This window comes from Ipomoea triloba, chromosome 6 (assembly GCF_003576645.1).
Source record: "Ipomoea triloba cultivar NCNSP0323 chromosome 6, ASM357664v1".
Classification (NCBI taxonomy): Eukaryota; Viridiplantae; Streptophyta; class Magnoliopsida; order Solanales; family Convolvulaceae; genus Ipomoea; species Ipomoea triloba.
The window spans coordinates 23017472-23041215 of NC_044921.1; the positions used below are offsets into that span (position 1 = coordinate 23017472).

At 35.9% G+C, this 23744-nt stretch overlaps 3 protein-coding genes across 4 annotated transcripts; 2 read left to right on the top strand and 1 right to left on the bottom strand.

Moving 5' to 3' along the window:
- The first annotated feature begins 1895 nt into the window (after nt 1-1895).
- On the top strand, nt 1896-6853 carry LOC116023153 (synaptotagmin-2-like). Its single transcript, XM_031264128.1, has 13 exons — nt 1896-2152; nt 2289-2451; nt 3029-3127; nt 3249-3299; nt 3374-3497; nt 3996-4114; nt 4360-4461; nt 4734-4808; nt 5192-5268; nt 5357-5603; nt 5749-6099; nt 6194-6325; nt 6488-6853. Exons 2-13 carry the CDS (start codon nt 2341-2343, stop codon nt 6617-6619), a joined length of 1620 nt encoding a protein of 539 aa, XP_031119988.1. The 5' UTR covers nt 1896-2152; nt 2289-2340; the 3' UTR covers nt 6620-6853.
- Nucleotides 6854-8415: 1562 nt separating this feature from the next.
- Nucleotides 8416-13606, top strand: LOC116022170. 2 transcript variants are annotated; one of them, XM_031262769.1, is made up of 3 exons: nt 8416-8663; nt 9188-9357; nt 10222-13606. In XM_031262769.1, exon 3 carries the CDS (start codon nt 10262-10264, stop codon nt 13244-13246), a length of 2985 nt encoding a protein of 994 aa, XP_031118629.1. In that variant the 5' UTR covers nt 8416-8663; nt 9188-9357; nt 10222-10261; the 3' UTR covers nt 13247-13606. The 2 variants fall into 2 exon arrangements, with proteins under 2 accessions (XP_031118629.1, XP_031118627.1); XM_031262767.1 differs by having other exon boundaries at nt 9188-9274.
- Nucleotides 13607-15008: 1402 nt separating this feature from the next.
- On the bottom strand, nt 15009-22127 carry LOC116022911 (DEAD-box ATP-dependent RNA helicase 28). Its single transcript, XM_031263819.1, has 19 exons — nt 21705-22127; nt 21436-21618; nt 21282-21350; nt 21075-21181; nt 20533-20614; nt 20241-20414; nt 19479-19627; nt 19244-19339; nt 18728-18830; nt 18566-18628; nt 18298-18359; nt 17667-17763; nt 17364-17482; nt 17232-17274; nt 16968-17069; nt 16639-16737; nt 16477-16554; nt 15741-16012; nt 15009-15404 (listed from the first exon to the last, which is right to left on the bottom strand). The coding sequence occupies exons 1-19, from the start codon at nt 22026-22028 to the stop codon at nt 15389-15391; spliced, it is 2238 nt and encodes a 745-aa protein (XP_031119679.1). The 5' UTR covers nt 22029-22127; the 3' UTR covers nt 15009-15388.
- Between the last annotated feature and the right edge of the window lie 1617 nt (nt 22128-23744).

Below are 23744 nucleotides of genomic sequence, written 5' to 3' on the forward strand. Positions count from 1 at the left end.
CCATGGTCCCTCTAACTATTTTGTGGGTAAATTGGTCCCTCTAACTATTTTGTGGGTAAATTACTAAGCTGATAGTTGGACTGCACATATTATAGAATTTCCGAGCGCAATTTGCCTCTAAATGAGTGCACATATTATATTTGGATTTCTAACTATTTTGTGGGTAAATTACTAAGCTGATAGTTGGACTGCACATATTATATTTGGATTTCCGAGCGCAACACGTGGAAGTCTCTTTTTGAGGGTGACGCGGAGATTCGAACCCATGATCTTTTACATGGCTCTGATACCAAATTAAAGTATGTGCTCCATCTCAACTAAAAGCCTAAGCTGATAGTTGGACTGCACATATTATATTTATGCTCACACATGGATTGTAGTTCATACAATTGTGTGGATCATGATCCAAAACAACGTCCTTTTGATTTTCAAAATTCTTGTTCCGTGTGCATATTAGAATAATGAACATTTTAGATAAGATAATGTATTTTATGAGTTATAATAATGTACTTTATATGTGTTAGAATACTTAATTTTCTGGGATAAGATAATGTATTTTATGTGTTAGAATAATGTACTTTATTGGTTTTTGGACCATACTCTATCTACACAAATGTGTAGACCACGATCCACGCAATAATGATTGTATTTTGTGAAGATTAATATTACATGTTCTTTTTATATTTTTATATAATCTTTTTTCCGACCTTATTTTATTATGTTTTTTAATATTTAATTATTAATTTTTAAATTAATACTGAGGTCAATCAATTTATTTAATTCACATCTAATAAATAAACGCTACATCAAGAGAAATAAAAAAAATTGTGAATTCTCATATTGTTCAAGTATTGAATTAAATACATTTTAGTATAAATAGAATAAATTTAGTTTCTTCTAAGGTGAGATTTAGATATTTTGAATAATAAATTGAGTATCATTTTTTGGGATCAGGAAGGAGGGGAAGAACCCCAGGAATTAAGTATCATTTAGAGTCAAAAGTTGAAAAATCAAACAAATTAAAGTAAAAATAATTAAATATACAAATACTGTTGTAATAATTGATATACTCCTCTTGAAACCATTTATATATACTACTTGATTTTTGTAAATGAAGAAATAACGGGCAATCAACTAAATTTATGTTCTACGAATTTCAAAACTAATTGACTTTGGACATACTATCAAAATTGTGAGTGAAAACAAAAAAATTTGAAATAATTTTTGGAGAAAATCTATTGTGTCCATAGTAACAAGTATAATCATCATATATATACTATATTGTATTGCATTAGCTACAATCAATACTGTTATTAATAGTACTCAATATAATTATATATGTTATAAATACATAAATTCTACCCCCCATTTGTTTGATCCACTTGGTTGCGCCCTTAATTGTACTTTATTCTATCAACATTGATGCACGGTATAGTCCTATGATCAGATTAATTCAATATTGTCTGTACGAGTTTAGCTCACTGGTCCAGTAGACAATATTTAAAAGAAGACACTGAGGTTTGAAACTCGGCAACTGAGTCGCTAAATTACCATAATTTATATTTGAGCTATTGAGTTAGCGTAATTTACATCCTCTCACATGCTCTTTCAAGTTGAGGTGTAGGAGACTCTTTAGAGTGTGAGATTCAACATTTTTGAAGAAGATTAACTAAATCATAAATAATAAATAATTATAAAAAGTTAGTTTTCAGTCTTATTCTTCTAGTTGGTTTTCCTCTATTCTGTTATGTATTGAACACTTTTATTAATATAATGGTTCGTTGTTTTTAAAAAAAAAATCATGAATAATAAATAATTATAAAAAAGTTAATAAATGCAAATTTGTTTTGGGTAACTAAAAAACGATCATTTTAGTTGGTCTGTTTCCTTGGCGGTCCCCTTGTAATTTTAGCGCGGAAAAAGGCAGACAGAACCGTTAGCGACGGGTATGAGACTGGGTGAATCCCCTCTGGCTTTAGTGCACTACAATCGCTTGAACGCTTCTATCCTAAGCCGTTACATGTGGGTTTCAGATTTTGTGCAATGAATCGTCGCCGAGCATTAAATTTCTTCTTCTTTTCGCCGTCTTGCAATGCTGCTGAAATCGGCATTGTAATATCTTGAATCCACCTATCGCGGTTGCCTCTGCCTGGTATTCTCCCTTTCTGTTGCTCTTTTCATGATTATTATTCACTTCTCGTCCCCAGAACGCTCATCTTTGAGTGATATGTTTTTTTCAGTGCTATTTGTTTGAATTTTTTGTGCTTAAAGGTTTTGTTTTTTGAAAGTTTTCCTGAGAATTGTAGTGGAGATCCGGGTTGATTTGGAGGAAGGTCTGAGATGGGTATCATAAGCACTATAATGGGTTTTTTTGGTTTTGGGTTTGGGATCACAATTGGGATTCTGGCTGGCTACTTCATGTTCATCTACGTCCAACCTTCCAATGTCAAGGTTAGATTTTTTAATTTTTTTTTAAATTTTATTTTGGGCGTTTTTATTCTTATTCTCCCCATTTTGCATGCTTGTTGCTTTTTGTTTTTATAGGCAATTTTAGTTCTATTTTTATAATTACATTTTTTGCTTGCTGAGAATGTAAATGAAATCTAGAGGATATTCTTGTTAAATCTTATTCACTTTTAACATATTTTGATGTTGATAGTACCCTTGTGCTAGGTGGAGAACGCCATACTGGGCAAGTATCTTCGAATTTTTCCTTGTAAAGTTAATTTTCCTTCTTTATCCATGCCTACATCACCAGCAAACAATCAAAGTTCCTGGGATTTTCCTTGGACTTTAGCATATTTTTCCTTACATTTCCTGTTAAAAAAATGACATTACCTCTTGAAATAAGGTAGCTATGCAGTTTGACATGTAAAGTGTCTTGTTGAAGTGATTCAAGTTAAGTCACCTTATGTTAACTCTCTACCAGTTATGAGTTAGTTATGCATTGGATGTTTGTAAAACTAGTCTTAAATGTATAACCTATTCGCATGAATTTTACGTTTGGTTTGGATGTCACTGTCTTCAGGACCCTGATATACGTCCCCTGGCAGAACAAGAGTCTGAGGGTCTTCAAAGACTGCTCCCTGAGATACCACTTTGGGTGAAAAATCCCGATTTTGATCGTGTATGACACAAACCAACCCCTTTCATACTTTGCAAGTTCTCAATATAAACTATTTTAGTGTAGATTCACTTCTTCTGTAGCATATTTTAATGGCTTTGTTCTTCTAACTGGAATAATGCAGCTTGATTGGCTTAACAGATTTATTGAAACCATGTGGCCTTACTTGGACAAGGTATGTTTTACCTGTGAACTCCCACCAAACTTGCTTCTTTAATCAGATTGAGTGTTGATGGGTAAAGTCACCAGGCAATATGCAAGACAGTAAAGCAAATAGCAGATCCTATCATAGCCGAGCAAATTCCGAAGTTAAAAATTGAGGCAGTTGAATTTGAAGAACTTACACTGGGCAGCCTGCCACCTACTTTTCAAGGTTGAGCTGCTTCTTTTAGTTTTAAATCACTGAATACACAAATTGGACTTGCACTAGGCACCTTTACGAATTATTTGCTTGTCAACTTGTGTATTCTTCTACCAACTAGATAAACTTTGTTAATCTAATCTTCTTCCTTATTTTTTATTTATTTAAAAATTGTTTCAAGTTCATATATCATACTTTGCCTAGTTTTAATTTATATATTCCGTATCTCGCAAAATGAACCATAGAGAAAGGTCATAAACCATTGCACAATTCTAATGTCTCCTTTTTCTTTTGTGGTTCTTTGTATTTCCCACACTTGCATTAAAAAAAAATAATAATAAAAAAAATCTGTTACTGTCATATTTATTTCTCTTTGCATCAGGCCTCCACTGTTCTCTCCACATCCTTCTCAAAAGAAAATTTTAAGTTCTATTTGTTGTCTATCAAAAAGAAATTGAAGTTTTCAGATTAACCTTTCTGAACAACAATACATAATTTTTTCTTGTACAGGAATGAAGGTCTATTCTACTGAGGAAAAGGAATTGATAATGGAACTATCCTTAAAGTGGGCAGCTAATCCCAACATCCTTGTTGCGGTCAAAGCATTTGGGCTGAAAGCCACTGCTCAGGTATTTGCTTCAGTTAAAAGGAACTTGTGGAATATGGTCAAGATTCACATTTACTGTTAAGAAATCCAGATTTTTCCAGATCCGTTAGTTCCAAACCCAAATAAATCCTTACTGGCCAATTATTGACAGAACCAGAAACTTTATTCATTCATGTATGTGTGTTGATTATATGTTTATTTAAGTTAGGGTGACTGGAACTTGAGAGATTATGTTTATAAATATTTGAAACTTTTGGAATATTTCAGGTGCTTGATCTGCAAGTGTTTGCTTTGCCACGTATTACACTGAAGCCACTGGTTCCAAGCTTTCCCTGTTTTGCAAAAATACTCGTATCTCTCATGGAGAAGGTGAGTGTTGATACATAAATATCATTATCAGTAATACATTTTATAAGGAAGTAAAACAGTTCTATAATAGTTTGGAGGTTCAACGTGTTATTCATATATGCACCTCTTTTAATGAATGGCCTCGACGAGAGAAGGAAATTTTATACTCTTATATGAACTACTCCAAAAACTAGCCAAAAGATAAACTTTAGAGCTTTCTGAAGTTTGATAGCATCTCCATGGAAAAATATTTTTCATCTCTCAAGTAACATCTGCCCAATTCTACCTTTCAGCCTCATGTCGACTTTGGGCTAAAATTGCTAGGAGCTGATCTTATGTCTATTCCTGGCCTTTACTTATTTGTTCAGGTATGCTTCTGGATACTTGCTTTGCCTTCATCTCTTTATATAATTTTTATCCTTTCTACTGGATTACAAGAAGTGACATTTAAAATTTGAAATTGCAAGATTATGTCTCATACTGCATTGATCCGACCAAAATGCATTTTCTTGTAAAAGGAATTCTTACATGTAACTTGGTTACTGTCAGATGCATGGCTGAAGTTGTTTACCTCTTGACATTTGTGTGGTGTTTTTCTTTTCCTTATGGTTTGTTCACTTCATTTTATTGGTGAGAAAAAATATATGTTGTTTTATTTAATTAAATCTTCCTTTTTCTTTTATAAATTATTTTAAATGGGAAAGAATTGGCCTACAAATTATTTTTCTGCTCACCGGATCTTTTATTCCAGGATATTATTAAAGAACAGGTTGGTAACATGTATCTGTGGCCAAAAACACTCGAGGTCCAAATAATGGATCCTGCACAGTGAGTTTATTTTTTGTTGTGAACAATATCTTTATTCGGATCTGTTTTCCCACTTCGAGTGAAGTAATATTCCTCTGCTGTTTGATAGAGCAATGCAGAGGCCTGTTGGAATTCTTCACGTGAAAGTTGTGAAGGCAATGAAACTTAAGAAGAAAGATCTTTTGGGGGCTTCAGACCCTTATGTCAAACTAAAACTTACGGGGGACAAACTCCCATCAAAGAAAACAACTGTAAAGCACAAAAACTTGAACCCCGAGTGGAATGAGGAATTCACTTTTGTTGCTAAGGACCCGCAATCTCAATCTTTAGATATTTCTGTCTATGACTGGGAGCAGGTATGGTCTTTTATTAGCGATCTAGTTTACAGTTTACCAAGCAGATATGGAGTATGAGTACATGAATAACATGACATATTGCCTACCCTCCGTGTGATGAAAAGCCAATTCTTAGTATATCTCGAACATGTTGGGCATTTTACAGGTTGGTTCACATGACAAGATGGGCGTAAATATTGTCCATTTGAAAGACCTTACTCCTGAAGAACCCAAGGTTTTGACGCTTGATCTTCTGAAAAACCTTAATCGAGATGACCCTCAAAATGAAAAATCACGCGGGCAGCTAGTTCTTGAAGTGATGTACAAAGCTTTTTCAGATGAGCAAATGCCAGCCAATTTTGAGGAGTCAAAAGAAGTACAGACAGCTCCTGAAGGAACGCCCGAAGGTGGTGGCTTGTTTGTAGTCATTGTCCACGAAGCACAGGACCTGGAAGGGAAGCACCATACAAATCCATCGGTGCGCTTGATCTTCAGAGGAGAAGAGAAAAGAACTAAGGTATATTCTGCCTGGTTTAATTCGGAAATCTAGCTTATGTCATTGGAACTCGTTTTTTTGAGCAAAACACTGAGATTATATTTTGGTGTTCCAGGTTATTAAGAAAAACAGAGATCCTAGATGGGATGAGGAGTTCCAGTTCATGTTGGACAAGCCACCTACAAATGACAAGATGCACGTCGAAGTTGTGAGTACCTCATCGAGAATGGGTCTAAGGCATCCAAAGGTATTTGTTTCTCCTGCCCCTCCTAGTCGTGCCCAAAACATTCATTGGTTTTTTTCTTCACCCGACTTCAGCAATACCACATAAATCGATTCTGTGTCCCGATTTCATGCCTTGAGTTTATTTCATTGCTCAAGAATGGTTCTATCATTTATGTTTTTTTAGGAATCTCTGGGATATGTGGACATACCTTTAGTGGATGTGGTTAACAACAAGAGAACTAATGAGAGATACCACCTTATTGACTCCAAGAATGGGAGGCTTCAGGTTGAGCTACAATGGAGAACTTCATCTTGATGCAAGATTACCAGTCACTTTTGTGCAGGAATTTTCTCTGGGATTTCTTGATACAAATGTATGTTTCTGCTGTCAAAGGAACATGTTCCTAGGTTTCTATTAACCTCTTTTTTGTGAGTATACACAGCTTCCCTGTCTCCTATAGGAATCACTTTGAATGTATCTCTTACATTCTTACTGATACATGACAGGTACAAAGGTTTTGCTTCATCAATAGGGATGTGAATTCTAAGATTATTGTTCCATATATTAGGATGCTGGTTGTTCTTATTTGTTAAAGAATTTCTCTTTAAAATGAGCAGCTACACTAAATAACTTTTGGGGGGATTTTCATGGTAAAATTTGCAGATCATAAGGCTATATCCATCCCATTGATCTTGGATTCTAATTCTTGGTCTGCCATTTCAGTAGTTGGTTTTGGAGCCCAATACTACTTTCAACCCATTTGTCCCCAACAAGAATAGCCCACACAACCTGAATCCAACCCAAAAATTGAAATTTTGTAATGAGTTTATACCTTAAACAATACTCCGTATTTTTTTTATTTTTTATTTTATAATTGTAATGGAAAGGGAACATGATTGATCGGAGTTATATGGTTACTTCTTTGGCTATCTGATTGTTATATTTTACTTAAAACTAATCGGTGGTAAGTCACAACGCCACGTTTTGAATCGAGCAGGGACTGAACTCGACCAACCCAACAGAACACTCAGACAAACACACTTACCTACACTACAAACACACCCTCCTCGGGCAATGCTCATGTTTGCAACTCGCTCTATTTTACTTCTGATAAATATAGTTTACTTGAATATTTCAGTAGCACATGCTAAAACCTTCCATCCCAATTCCCACACAATTTGCAACCCTTACCTTGAGCACCGTCTAAAGTTTAGCCTCAATCAGTCAATCACATTATAAAGAAATCAAGAACCGATGCAATACATAACATGAACCTCATCAACCAGAATCCATATATCATAAACTATATTCTTTTGTTGTATTATTTTTTTCATACTAAAAAGAATTTTAATCTATGATATCAAATTCCCATTTATAAAATATTACGGAGTACAAATGAAATTTTCAACTCAATTCCCACCCTTTGCAAATTGCAATTTACAATGACAGTAACTTGCATAAAAGGCAGTATTTTGGACTTTGGTTCAATCTAATTTATAGTAAAGAACTAATGAAGCATGCATGGAATTGGGACCAATGGTCCAACCATGGTCAATAAATTGAAAATAACAAATTTTTATGATGACCCGAATGTTATCATCCATTCATCCCACACACATCGCCACATAGTTTCCGAACACGTGCCCGTCACGTGACGGCGGTGGGCCCGCCGCAGGCCAACGACATGGACGAGCTGCTCTCATTTTCAGGGGAAGACTAGGGACTACCTCATCACCTTCCCTTTTTCTTTAACTATCAAAAAAGCCCACTCGACTCTGCGGGCCCCATAATCGAGTCCCACACCGGACATCTTCAAACCCAAACTCGGATTTTGACACTTTATTTATGCAACTTCTGTCCCCTCACAATTAAAAAAATTTAAAATTCCCGAAACCACAACACCATTGGTCAAAACCTGTTGGCACCCGGCCCGACCCGGTTGCCCGAATTGGGACCTTGCTCCCGACTCGGACACGTGTGGCACGTGTTGCCCACCCGATTTGCTGGCTAAAGCAGACCAGCGAGCTAACTGCGAAGAAACGAAATAAAAGATTTCGTAAAAAATCAAATTGGATAATTAACAATTAAAATTGTAAAATTAAAAAAAAAAATTGGGAAAAAAATTGGGGCTTGGAGAAGGAAGAAGGAGGAGAAGAAGAAAAAACGTGGCTCTCTCTCTCTCTCTGCTCGAACGAGTTTTTTTCTGAAAAGTGAAAACGGAGAAGAACAATATTGGGGAAAAAGGAGCTCAATACGGAAGGTTCTTGAATTCTCTGGAAACTGGGCTACAGGAATAGAAAATCGTAATTCCGGGTTATTGAAGTGGAGCTCCGGCTAGGGTTTTCCATATCGGAAAGAGGTAAAGCTTTTGCTGTATTACTTTTGAGCTTTTAATTCTTGCAATTTGTTTGAAAATTTTTCGGCGGTTCATACTTGGTTCTATGTTTCCGGATTTACGGTTATGAATTGATTATCGTGCTGCATTAATTGCGATAATATGATTACCGCTGTCTGCTCATAGTCGCTTGTGTAAAGGTATAGTCTTTACGCGGCTTCGCGCTTTGGGCTAATGGAATTCTCATCTAGGGTTATTATCATTTGAGGTTTGACTGCTCTTCTATTCAAAATTTGATTTTTTGTTTTTTCTCTTAAGGTTTTGTCTGGGTTTCTTTTATGGTCATTTGTTTGATTATGTCTTTTCTTTCCATTTTTATGCATGAAAAATCTATAGATTGATTTGGTTATGTTGAACTTACTAATTTGGATATGCTTGAGAATTGTTATGTTCATGTTTGGAGTCTTGTTTTAAATTTGTACTCCTCTCCACTAGCTGGGAATTGATTATGTACCCTTTTCAATGTAATTGTTCTTCATTTTTCTCAGGGCTGGGCATATCTGCTGATTGGGTAATTGCGGTTTGGCTTATTTTGTACAAGTCTCCTGACTTGATCAAGAGGGCATTTGGAGATGGTATGATATGCAACTTCCCAGCTACTTTCTCCTATGTTGTTGTGTGTTGGGCAGTACAACAGTACTTTTTGTTGAAGAAGATGGTAATTTTGCATGTTTTGGTACTTAAAATGCATTAATTGAAGACACTGCACTTGACTACACGATAGGAATTTCCAAAAGGTTGTTCTCCTGAACATATAGTATATAAACTATGGGGATAACCTTTTAGGGTTCCAAAAGCATTCTTTTAGGGTTTGAACGTATATTTGCAAAGTGAGTTTGGGCAATATCTTTACCTTTTGGCTTTGCAAGTGCAGTGATGTGCATGATATATTAATTGTGCTTTGTTTTATAGAATTTAGTAAATCATTTTTTTATCATGTTGGTCTCAATATGTGATGCAATTATGCTCATGTTTTTTATAAGTTAGGTTTAAAGGGTGGAGAAATTGGATGAAATGAAGAAGAAACAACCTGAACTCTAGAACATTGAACTTGCATGTAAAGGAATAGCCCCTTAATTAAGAAATTAGATTGCTTTATGCATGGGTAAACAGTGAATATGGATCCACATCATGTAATACACAATTCCTTTGTTTTCTTGGCTGATTAATGTTTTAGCAGCGTATAGCTCCCTTGTCCACAAAACACAGACAGAAAAACATCTCTTTCTTGCATTTCCTCTCAAAGCAATGGTGGCTGCTAGCTTGGATAACACAAATGAAATATTTTAGAATGAATCATTTACCTGCATAATTCGTACACTTTTGTACACCTAACAATCAAATGACACTTGACATTTGGTAGAAATGAGACTCAAGTTTGTTTTTCCTCAATCTGAGGATACAGCTATGTGTGTTTGTTTGTTTGTTTTTTCCATGTTCACAATGTTTCACATTGATATTTATATCTTGGCCTTAAAGTATAGCAAAACAATTCCAAAATATTCCTGCTATTCTTTTTCAGGTTAACTTTTGAGGTTTAATTGGTGACAAATTGATACACTATGACGCTTGAGGACTTCTTTACATTGACTGAGATGAATAATGGGCTTGGAACTCCTGTTCGAGTCCAGGAGCTTGTTGCTGTAATGCAAAAGGAAAAAGATGCCAATAGGAGTATTGCTGATGCAACTAGACAGTGGTCTGCTGTCGCAAGCACTATAGCTGCAACTGAAAACAAAGACTGCCTTGAACTTTTTATCAAGTTAGATGGACTGGGATTTATTGATAGTTGGTTGAAGAATGCTCAGAAGCTTGGTAATGACTCTAGTGATAATTTCATAGAAGAGTCAATCACTGATTTACTGAGAGCTGTTGAGAAGCTGCATGTAGGCAATGAGAAATCAGTTTCTTCTGGAATCAGGACATCCGTTGAGAAGCTTCTTAGCCACAAGAGTTCAAAGGTGCAAGAGATGGCTAAGGCACTCTTTGATCGATGGGATAAAGGTACAGATGCTGCCCCTGTTTCTTTGGATGTTGAAAAGCTACCAGCTTCAGTTGATGGTGAGACTGGAGTCGGTGTAAATCTTAAAGGAGAAAATGCGCAGTTAGAATCTTCATGTGGGGATGTTTGTCATTCCAAAGGAGGTTGTATTGAAGGATGCAATGAACAGGAAAAAGACAATCTTGTACCATCTTTGAGATCCGATGCTCCTCATCCTGAAATGGTTCATGATAAAACTACGGTGGATGAAATAATGCAAGATGTGCCATCTCCTTATGCCAAGTCTCCTTCCTCGACAAAGCACATCAGTGACACTAGTGATGAGGTAGAAACCACTAGGTTTCATTCAGAAGGTACTTCACTAATTGAAACTTGTAGTTCAACAGGTCCAAAACACAGTACACTTCAAGACCAGAATGAAAATCCTGATGTGGTGCCTGGTGATGGTTTGAATGATGTGCAGAAAACTAGAAGTTCCGAGAAATTGGATTCAGTACCGTCTAAGCCATTAGATGAGATGATTCTCTCTCCAAGTGCTGAAACCAAGGATGCTGTGGATTCAGTGCCACGCCCTGGTTTACAAGGATGCTCTGATGCCAAGGACAATGACTGCATTCAGGAAACATCCTCCTTCAATGAAACAACAGCAATTGTGTCTGACAGGAAGGACGTGATGGATGAAAGTGGATCTGAAAATCATTGCAGAGATCCAATGGTCCTCGAAACTAATGAAAACACCAAAGGTCATGGTGAACTATTGCAGGTCTCTTCCAACAAGCATAAAATGGAATGCATGAATGAATTGGGCACAAGTTCGTTGAAGGTGGAAAATATTGGAGTGAAGGAGGCTGATGAGGATCTTAGTGATCAAAGTGAGGATGACTCAACAACTGATCTTGCCTTTCTATACATGGGTAATAAAGACGCCAATATTGGAAAGAAATCTGATCTTGACTTGGACTGTGGCATCTTTGATCCTTTAGAGGTTGCTCGGCAAGTTGCCATCGAAGTGGAGAGAGAAGTTGAACAGAGTTGCAGTTCTGTGAAAAAAACAGTTAAAGTTCACGAGCCCAATAGCCAAGATTCTGAAAATGCAAAACAATGTGAAACTAATGATGGCTCAAACAAGGAGGTGCAAGAAGGAATTCATCCTTCCGTTGAAGCTTCACAAATTGGGGAAAGAAATCTAAAGAGTGCAGAAAACTCTGATGGTGCAGCAGTAAATGAAACACAAGACATGGATACTTCTCAGGTCACAATGGCAGCTCAGGATCTTGAAGCCAACTCTGAGAAGGGTTTATGCGAATTTGATTTGAATCAAGATGTTTACTCAGAAGATACGGATCAGCCTTCAAGGGCAGTAGTGGCTCCTGACATGCCAATTACTGCTTTGCAGCTTGAGGGGAGTACTGGATGGAAAGGATCTGCTGTCACGAGTGCTTTCCGTCCAGCAGCTTGTAGAATCCCTGAAAGTGACAAAGCCGTTTCGAATGCTGAAAGTGATGGCAGCTCAAAGCAGCAAGCTGGGTTCCTTGGTATTGATCTAAATGTTACTGAAACTGGAGATGAGAGATGTACGGATTTGAATATCAAAGAACAAATAACTTTGTCATCAGCTCTTCCTTCTGGGGAATCTTCTGTTGAAGCAAGTTCCAAAAAACTGGAAAGGGTTGAGTTGGACTTGGATCTTAATCGTGTAAGTGACGAAGGTGAGGCTCCATCGGATTGGAGGATGGATAGACAGCTGTCCTCACGTCAAAACGGCCCTCTAAGTCAATCTCCATCATCTTCTTCATCATCAAAGCAGCCTTCTTTACGGAACATTGATTTAAACGACCAACCCAGTTTTCTTAATGATGCCTCAAATCTCCCTTATTTCACCAAATCTCCTCAGAATTTGACATCTGTGGTATCCATCATGGGCATGAAGGTAGAGGTAAACCAAAAAGAGCTTCTTCCTCAATCCATGCCCCTCACCAATGGAAGGATTTCAGAGGCCATTCTTGACGCTAATAGGACTGCTTTGGGAATGGGATCTCTGTTTTCTTACGCTCACTCAGCCGCTTATAATTACAACAATGGCATTACACCAGGACCCGCTGCACCTTTCTCATCTACAATGTATGGAGGACCCGGTGGCCCTATCCCCTGCATGGTCAATTTCAGAGGAGTTCCCGTTATACCTCAAATTGTCGGTCCACCCTCATCTGTGCCTCCTCCCTTTTCTCAGCAACCGTTCATTATTAGCATGACTGGACCGCCTCCAACAAATGGGGTTATGGCATCAAGGAGCAGCTTCGATCTCAACTCTGGCTTGACATCCGAGGCTGCTGGGAACAGAGATTTGGGAGGTTTGAGGCAAATTTTCAACCCGCTTCAGCCAATGCCTATGCCTATGGCAATGCCGATGCCAATGCCAATGGACAGTTACCTTAAGCCCAACTCACAACCATCGACAAGTTTGAGTATCGGTGGGAAACGAAAAGAACCAGATGGTGGCTTGGAACCTTACCCTTTTAACCATCATCAACCTCCATGGAAATAGACCTTGCTGGTTTCCCTCTCACTGGAATCAGTTTAGGACTATTTATGACAGACAGGCCAATGTTCTTTATAGCCATAGATTATTGAAGATAGGAAAGCCTATATTGATGTAGCGGGGGAAGAAGAAAGATTATAGAACTGAATAAAGACAGGATTTATGACTGTAATATGATTCTTGAGATTAATTCCCAGAGAACAAGTATAGATGCCAGGTTAAATTGTTTCAACATATTAAACGTGCTTTTTTCTTTTTCTTTTTTAATTATTCCTTTGGAATCTAGGGAGCTGTTGCAAACACAACTTACATGTAGTTGTAATCACTCATTTACATGAATCAAATTTAGATGTGCATCTTCTGTTACTCTTTTCTTTTGTGGTTGAGAATCACTGAATCACATAATGCAAATTTATCTTTCCTTTTTGATAAACTCATGGGTTATCCATCATGGCTTTACTCATTACTAATGTCACTACTGTTATTTCTTGTGCTATTATCTACGAAAGATAAAATCTCTTGCCCCCAAGAGTCCATCCCAATCTAATAAAATGGACGATAATTCAATATAGTAAAGCGAAAACGGAAGTGCGCTCCTGTGCACTAGCTGAAAAAGTCCTTTCCCTTATTAGGAATAATAAATAAGTAAGCTTTATAGCTCCAACCTAGTAAAGGGGTTTTGATGCCCTTTGTATAGGTTGGGTTACTGGATACGGGATTCTTGTAGTAGGCTGGACCAAGATCCAGCCGTGAGAGGGCAATCTTTAGAAAAAACAGGTTGGGAAAGAGTTTTCTTATCTTCTTCCCGCCCTAGGAGTAGCACAAAAAGAGAGATTAGCATTATTGACCCAATGATAAATCACTAACACATACCTCGTTGGGGCTTTGTGCACTGGGAAAACGCTTTAGCGACGGGAAACCAGCCACTAGTTACAAAGCTCCAGTAAGGTATCGAGAGGGCTATCACAGTCAGGTGCGAACAAATTACCCCTATTTGTAAAGTAACCCCTATTTAGGGAGTTGAGGCGAAAAATGGTTTGATGAACCGTTACATTCGCCACGCACCGGCCCCATTCACTTGCTTATCGTATAGGTTGTAAGTACATAGTGGCCCACAAGTAGGCTCATTTTTTCATAACGCAGTCCGAGATAATCGTAACCGTGTATATATAGAAATATATCTTCGATGCTGTCATTTCGAAATGTTCGCTTCAACCGCAGTTTCACCTCCCAAAGAGCAAAGTTGGCTTGATGAGCACAGATGAGGACGCGGGAGCAAGAAAACAAATAATATCTTTCTTGTCCTTTAAACTTAACACCAACAATGAAACTATTTCTAAATAATTTATAGATTGTTCTAATCTAATAGGGGCATTAAGCAAGAGAATCGGTGCCTAATACTCACAAATAACTCACCGTACTATTCTTATTCACCAAAGTTAACCATGATTCCATTCACTGTTCACCGAAGTTAGTCATAATTCCATTCACCGTTCTAAATAATTTATAGATTGTTCTAATCTAATAGGGGCATTAAGCAAGAGAATCAATGCCTAATACTCACAAATAACTCACAGTACTATTCTTATTCACCGAAGTTAACCATGATTCCATTCACTGTTCACCGAAGTTAGTCATAATTCCATTCACCGAAGTTAGTCATCATTCCATTAACTTAGGCAACCTCCACAAAGGATGATGCTTCCAAGGAACACTACGCTTTACAATACGCATTACCAAGCGACTCACATTCAATGGCAGCAGCATCAAAAACAAAAACTCTGATGGTAGAAATGAGCCCAAAGATAGCCAAAATTTGAGGGCTGATACAACCCAATGTGGGTAAATGTATAAATGTCATTGGAATTTGCAAGAATTACAACATATCATTGTGTTAATTCAAGGGCAACCTATTAAAAAAAACACATCCTATTGCTATTGATATCCAGAAAGCAGGCTGGAGAGGTTGTCCAACTTCTATTGCATTTGAAACAGTTACTTTTGAGTATCCACTCTGAGAGTCAGGGTCAGTGAAACTCCGCCTTCTGGTGTCAAACAATCATAATAAATTAAACCTTTCACTAGACAATCCTTTCAACCTGAGGCAAGTCACTGTATCTGGCCTATCAAGGTCTTGCGGTAAGCTGTTTACTTTCTCTTGTACCTACAAATAATAACATTTTAGAAAAGATAAGTTTTACAGATCACAGAAGTGGAGGAAGATTTGACACATCCATGCGTATAAATTGTTTTACACAATCTGGATATACAATCAAAATAAGTAACTGAGGATAACAATTTTAAGCCAGGCTCTATGAATGTACAAATAAAATAATGGTGATGTTGGAACAAAATATAATCATATGGAATTTAGGATAGGAGGCATATTCCAGTTAGAAATCCAACTATTGTCAAATAAAGTTTATAAATGGTCATATGCTCAATAAAAAAACTTACAATGGTAAAGACATGAAGAAATTTATAATTCAGATTGTCATACCTTGACTTGCTTTTGAATGAAGATTTCTTCTTTACCCCACCAGAATGTGATCTCTTCTTTTTCTCCTCACTCATATCAGCTTTGAAAAGATCTCGCATCTCCTCTGTCCTGGATTGATTTACTTTGGTAGGTCGTTTTGTTTTTTTCCCTTCCTTTCTTATAATCTTGCCAGCATCAGCCGCCCTCTTTGCAGCCTTGACTGATTTTGCCCGACGATAAGCTAGATCAACAAGGTTAATTCCTTTCTTGTCTTTCTTTGTTTTCTCATTTCTCTGCAAAATGCCGCTTATTATTATAGCTTTGCTATTATGGTGCAGGGTGCTAAGAGCTAGGAAAGCTCAATGTCAAACTTCAACAAGAGTACTTGTGGAGGCATTTTTATAAGCCGTGCTTAAGGTAGACACAAGTATCCCCTAATTCATTCTCCACAACTTCCTAGAAAGTTCCAATTCATATCCCCAAACACTTGCTTCTCTCCTAAATATTCTATATATATGCGCTATTTTTTTTGGATAAGCTGAAGGCCTTAAGTAATTGACTTTATACTACCACCAAATACCTACTCTGACTAAATTCTAGTATACTACTGCTGAATGCCTACTGTCTAGCAAACATGTTCATCTGATTATCAGTGACTTATTCACAAACAAAATATATGCCATATAACTAGCATTAATACGAGATTAAGTGTCACAATCAACTTATGTGAAACGATAAAAAGGAGTTATATGCATACTTCATCTGAACCATTTTCGTCTTCTAATAGTTCTCGGGCAGCCTCCAACTTCCTCCTTTTCTTCCTAGGCAGATTTTTCTGTCATGCATAATAATCATAATAATTAACAGGATGAGCAGACAGTCAATAGTCAAACTACATAAATCCCAGACAATAAAGCACCTCACGCTCTCGCTTCCTCTTTTCCTTCATCTTGAGGTCTTCTGCTTGTTCAGCACTGATTACCTTGTTTACAGAATCCCTTCCTTTCTCCATAGAGCCCTGGTAAAATTTTCAAAATTCCACCCATATTTAGAAATATAAATTTAAAATAAGGAATTAAATTAAGTGATAGAACATGAGTCATGAAACTATTCCCATATTGCCATTGGCATTTACTTGGTTGATGATAGGTAATGAGCATGTCTACTGGGAAAGGAAGTGGTTTTCAATAAAGGTAAATAAAATACATTAGGCTAATTATGAGGTATTCATAGGGAGTGCATACTCACTTTAGCTGCCTTTGCCACAAGCTTTTTCTCCTTTTCTGTCATAAACCATGTTCTTTTAGGGCGTGAATAAATTTCATCTTTGTGTGCAATCATATTTTCTGCCTGCAAATTCATTAATAAGAAGAAACTATAGTTGGTCATATTGTGCTCAGTGTTAAACATCCTTTCTTTTGTCGCTTTGTTACTATTCAGGTGTAACTATGTCAACCAGAAGCTGGTTAGTTCCCACTGCATTAAAAAGTCAAAAAGTACAAAGACCAAAACCTTTGTAGCTTCCATTTCAGCTTTCCTCAGAATCATTTCTTCCCTGCAACAATCCAAAAAAAAACAATTAAACTTGAAATCATACATTCAGTACAAAATTTTCAAGTTTCCAAAATTAAATAGAATTTGAACCTCTCTTCTTGAAGGATTTCTGCAACTTGTTCCTCCATTTGGTCAATTATTTTAGCCCATTTGATTATTGATTGCTCAGCGACAATTCGACTCTTCAGCCTTGAACCAGCCCGTTTAACCTGCCCATTATTGCAATAGTAAGTCTCTGTGTACTCGTAACTGTTTCTAGAGGAAAACTACAAGTTTGGGTTCTAAAGACTCTCAACTGCTGACACCCCATGTATCATCAACAAACATCATCATGTAATAAATGGCATGATGTGTAAAAGTGTAATTCTGTTAGAAGGGAAGCCAGCTACTCACAATGGCTTTCAGAAGTGAGCGATCATTATCAGTGACAAATGTAACAGCATAACCTTCTCTACCAGCTCTAGCTGTACGACCCACTTGATGAACATAACTAGATAAAGAAAAGAATTCAGGGTTACAAGAGTGAAGTGTATGGAAGCCATGGCCATGTGATATAAAAAATAAAAGTAATAATAATAAATAAAAGAATTATGTCAAACATTTTTGGGTTATCTTGTTTTATAAGTGAAGTATAAGAAGTGCATATGCATTACATAATAAAGAGATTAATAAATAAATAATGCCTCCAAAAATAGAAAATAGAATCCTTAAATAGGTTCTAGTAATGAATTAGAAGAAGTACATATGCATTACTTAGAAATAGATATACACAATGAAGAAATGTGTATTCAAGAAAACAAAAAGAGTCCTAAATTGAGTCGTTGTATATTAAGCCAAAAGCCATTTTATGCCCATCAGTATAGCAAAGAATAGTTAGGAAACCAATTAAGACCACATGTAGAACAATTTAATAGAAATAAAACTAAATAAATTATATCCATGGGGAAAATAAAATCCAAATACTTGAACTGTTAAGCCAGAACCATATGATGCATCATGATATGCAAGCATAGTTTTTTCTTACCTCGTAAGATCTCGGGGACATGCAAAATTTATAACAGTTTGAACACCAATAATGTCAAGCCCCTAAAAAAGAAAAAGTAAAAAATAAAGGAAACAGATCATCAGCATCATGAGCAGAATATATCAACCATCCACATGCTAATATCTTTCCTGTATAAAAAGACAAGAATCACTGAACAAAAAATTTTGGACAATCAAGTAGAAAAGCTTCATAAATTAATCAGCCATGTTTAGAGAAAATAGTAGATGGTGGATAAAAATAATCTTACACGAGCAGCAACATTAGTTGCAATCAGAAAATCCACCTCCTGTTTCCTGAAAAGTTCCAGAGCCTGAATAGACATCATAAAGTATGAAAAAACACACCAATAAGTACTGATAGTGAAATGATAATCATAAGTTGAGAAGAATGTTTTCCAGCATGAACATACACCCAGACGTTGAGCCTGCGTAAGGTTTCCATGTAGCTCGGCAGCTTTAAAACCAGCTAAACCAAATAAAATCTTCAATCTATGGGCTGCCTGCTTTGTTCCACTGTGATGGAAAATAAAATTGTTAAAAAGTATGAAACCAAATGGACTTTGTGTACTTGCATAGTTGCATCCAGATGAAACAATTGAAAGTATAAAAACCAGTATACCTAAAAGACGTCAACTAAAACTAAATTAATGGAAAAACTCTGAAATTTCAATTAGTCCTATGAGAAATAAAAATATTTAAAATACTTAATGCAAAAGAAATAACTTATACATAAACTCCTACTAATGTCAAAATCCCTGTGCAAGCAAATCTTTGATTATTTGTTAACTATTCAGATTAATAGGTTTCTCATGTCTCTATTTTTTACAGTTTAGATCAAAGCTCTTGCTTAAAGCACATGTATATACTTGAATGCCCTTGCAGAAACCCAAATAAAAGCTTCTATTTGAAAGTGCAGAAGTGAAAACCTGAAAACAATCACTTTAGATGTGAATGTTTTGGAGCACAAGGCAAGAAGCACTGCCTCCTGGTTTCCTTCCCGCATTCGGCGTATCCTAACCACCCTGCACATATGCATTTGTAAGTTGTTAAAAATATTACCAGACATGTTTTATGATTATCAAAGACAATAACCAATTTATGACTCAATTCAATTATATATACAAATCCAACAATTAAGTGCTGAAGCTTTCAGATACTTACTCTTCAGTTAATGTTGATGGTCTTTTTGCAGAAGGATCAGCAGATAGGCGCAAAGGTTTATTCAAAGAGAGTTTGATAAGCTCATCAACTTCTTCAGTCATAGTTGCAGAGAATAACATGGTTTGCCTACGTTTAGGGCAGAGTCTAACCTGAGTACGGAAATAAGGAATGATGCTTAAAATAAGCCCTAATTAAAATTCTGATGCAACAAACAATTAATGCTCAAGTGTCAACATATGTGCACAGAATTCTCTATGCACATTAAGGAGAAGTACAAATTGCCTCTACCTTACCAAGAAAAAAATAACATAAAAGTTCACATTTTCAACAATCTATTATTAGTTATTAAAGATTAAAGATAAAGATAGTAGGAGAAAACTGATCTTTTTTCAAATACAGAATATATATTACACAAAGCATTGCCGTCCAAGAAATCAATAATTAGAAGAGAACTTTATATGCAACTTATTTTGCATTCTCAAGCAATCGGCCATCTATTATTAGAGATCAAGATAGCATAAGGTATGTATGATCTTCAGGAGAAAAGTAATCCCTTTCAAATAGTAAAGAAGGGATTGTCTGCCAGAAAATCAATCATTAGAAGAGATGTTTATTAGCTTCTTATACTGCAGTGAGATTTATACAACTCTGCTAACTAATAACACCAAATTTACTAAAAGCCACAACAAATTGTGAGAAACTTTAAATTTCCATTGCAATTTTTAAATCTTTAGAGAATGAAACAATAATTTCTGGATATACCAGTTCACGAATTTCAGCACTAAACCCAAGCTCCAGAAGTCGATCTGCTTCATCAAGAATAAGAACTGCAAGATCATCCAAATCAACGGACATAGAATTGCGTAGATGATCTATCATGCGTCCTGGAGTAGCAACAACAATATCAGGCATTGATCTCAAGGCTGAAACTTGTTCCTGAAACAATAAGGTTCACATTAACTGGTTGCAAACTTGCACGTAAAATTGGGTTGACAAACTGAACTTACAAATTACTCCATAAATGAAAGAAAAATGGCATAACCTCTAAGCATACCTTCACTGAAAGCCCACCAACAACCAAACAGCATCTGATATCAGTCATAAATTGCGCAAGTTTTTCTATCATACTATGGACTCTGAGAACAAGATTGAAACACACCATGGTGAATTTATGAATATGATACAAAAGTTACTTGGTGAAACTATGGTTAGCAATTGGCAATTATATTGGATCCAATAAAAAGGTAGGCGGATTACCAGAGATCTAGCGAGCAAAAAATTGCTTAACATTATATCAATATTTTTGGTTTTCTGTGCATCACTAACATATTTATACAGAGGTCATGTTTAATCTTTGCAGTAGAAGTAATAAAAACATCTACTTTTATTGAAAACAATAAGTTATAAAAGATCATTCTGACTTTTATGAATTCCAGAAGCACATAGGATGTATATTTTGGCAGACCAATAGGCATGCAATAACCATAATAATATACACCACACTAATAAAATGACAACTGTGGACTCCACATAACATGACTTGCTAGAACCATGTCTAAGAAAACAAAATACTAAAAAACATAAGATGGAACTTACTGAACAGCCAACTCTCTGGTTGGGGTAAGAATGAGCACCCTAATAGCAGGCCTATTCTTAGGACGGTACAAAAGTCTCTCTAGTGTTGGTAATGAGAAGGCAGCTGTCTGTATAAGGGCAGAAAAACAGATGTATTAACTGAACCAACAAAGAAAAACTGTAATGACCAAGCTAACTGACTAGAATAAATAGATTCCTAAAATCTACCTTCCCAGAGCCTGTAATAGCACTCCCACATATATCACGACCAGTTAATGCCAAAGGAATACAAGCAGCCTACATAATAGGTAATCACAACTTCAGATGAAAATATGAAAAAAGAAATTAAATTTACTCTAATTAAGCTACTAATTGAAGAAACCTGAATTGGGGTGGGTTTAGCATAGCCTAATGCTTCGCAAGCTCGAAGCAATGGCCTAGACAGATGAAGCTCCATGAACGAGTTAGCATGGAATGAGACTCCCTCAGCTGACGCAAAGAATGATTTTCTATCGACACCACTTGTGTCAACGTCGTCGTCGTCATCCTCCGGAACATAGTCCTCCTAAAATAATTCCAAGTAACGAAAACAAAAGGATTTATATCGAAAATCAAGTCTAATTTCTAAAATTCCTACAAATTAGTAAGTACCTGGTGGTGCGGCTCGTAATCACTATCGCTGTCGTCTTCCTCCTCGTCGTCGTCGGCGGCAATTGGACCCGCGCGTTGTTGGAGAGCCTTGGAGATTTTGTAATCCACTGAAGTGGTGCTCCGGCGAGCATGTTCATCGGCGACGGATTCGGAATAGGTTGAGAAGTCCCACGGCGACTGCGATTTCTTATTTTTAGCTCGGGAGCTAATTTCCTTTTCCTCTATGTCGTCGTCATCCTCCTCTTCTTCTTCGCTTTCACCGTCGTGCGCGTATTCAACCTCTTCATCGCTGGGAGGTTCGAACACGAAATCGGAAGTAACCATTTGAGAGCGAAGTACGGCCAGCTCACGAGCAGCCGGAGTCCGTCAATGGAGGGTTTAGGAGTTTGGACACCAAAATCTCACAGGGTTTTACAATTTTGAGACAATTGACGGAACTACGTCGTTTTCTACTAATATGAGCCTTTATATCCCCAATTGGGCTGTCTACCAGATTTGGGCTGTGTTAGTTATGCCAAAGCGATAAAAATTTCATTTCACATTATATATCTTGCAGTTGTTATACCAAGGAGCCAGTTCACTTTGCGAGGTGGATTCAGATTCAAGTTCACACTTTTAAAACTCACAGGGCGTTTGGTTTGGATGAGGGAATTAAGCGAGGAAAGAATTGTAATTTGGTGCAATTGTAATTCAATGAATAAAGTAAGAATTAAAATTACAGTGTTTGGTATGCAGAAATAAGAGTACAGAAAATTGAAAGGTAAGAAATGACAAAATAACTAAACTACCTTTATGTTGTGGTAGATGTTGTAGTAATAGTAGTAGTAGTAGTAGTAGTAGTAATAATAATAATAATAATAATAATAATAATAATAATAATAATAATAATAATAATAATAATAATAATAGTAGTAGTAATCTATACTATTAATAAAAACAATATCCTCAGTTTTAACTTCCCGCCCAAAAGCGTATTATTGTTAAAATATGGTAATACAATTCCTATCCCTAATACAATTGTAAACTAAAATAGAATTCCTAATAAAATATATTCTTCCCTACGTTCCTATTCGTAATACAATTCTAGACTAAAATTACTAATGGTAATTATTCAGTATATATATTTCTCTGCAATTCAATCTATACTATCTATACTATTAATAAAAACAATATCTTCAGTTTTAACTTCCCGCCCAAAAGCGTATTATTGTTAAAATATGGTAATACAATTCCTATCCCTAATATAATTGTAAATTAAAATAGAATTCCTAATAAAATATTTTCTTCCCTACGTTCCTATTCGTAATATAATTCTAGACTAGAATTACTAATGGTAATTATTCAGTATATATATTTCTCTGCAATTCAATCTATACTATCTATACTATTAATAAAAACAATATCTTCAGTTTTAACTTCCCGCCCAAAAGCGTATTATTGTTAAAATATGGTAATACAATTCCTATCCCTAATATAATTGTAAATTAAAATAGAATTCCTAATAAAATATTTTCTTCCCTACGTTCCTATTCGTAATATAATTCTAGACTAGAATTACTAATGGTAATTATTCAGTATATATATTTCTCTGCAATTCAATCTATACTATCTATACTATTAATAAAAACAATATCTTCAGTTTTAACTTCCCGCCCAAAAGCGTATTATTGTTAAAATATGGTAATACAATTCCTATCCCTAATATAATTGTAAATTAAAATAGAATTCCTAATAAAATATATATTCTTCCCTACGTTCCTCGTAATACAATTCTAGACTAGAATTACTAATGGTAATAATTAAGTATATATATTTCTCTGCAATGCAATCTATACTATTAATCATTAGTATTGACATTAGTCATTTTAAGGAGAGTCTCTTTTCGAGTAACTTCTAAGTTAGTTGGACAATTAACTTGATAATTATATAGTTATTTTTTCTGTCTTATTAGTTTGAGCAGTCATCTATACGTTTTTAAAAGTCACGTTTTGAAATTTAAAATTCTTAATTTGTACCGACGTAGAGATGACAATTTCAATT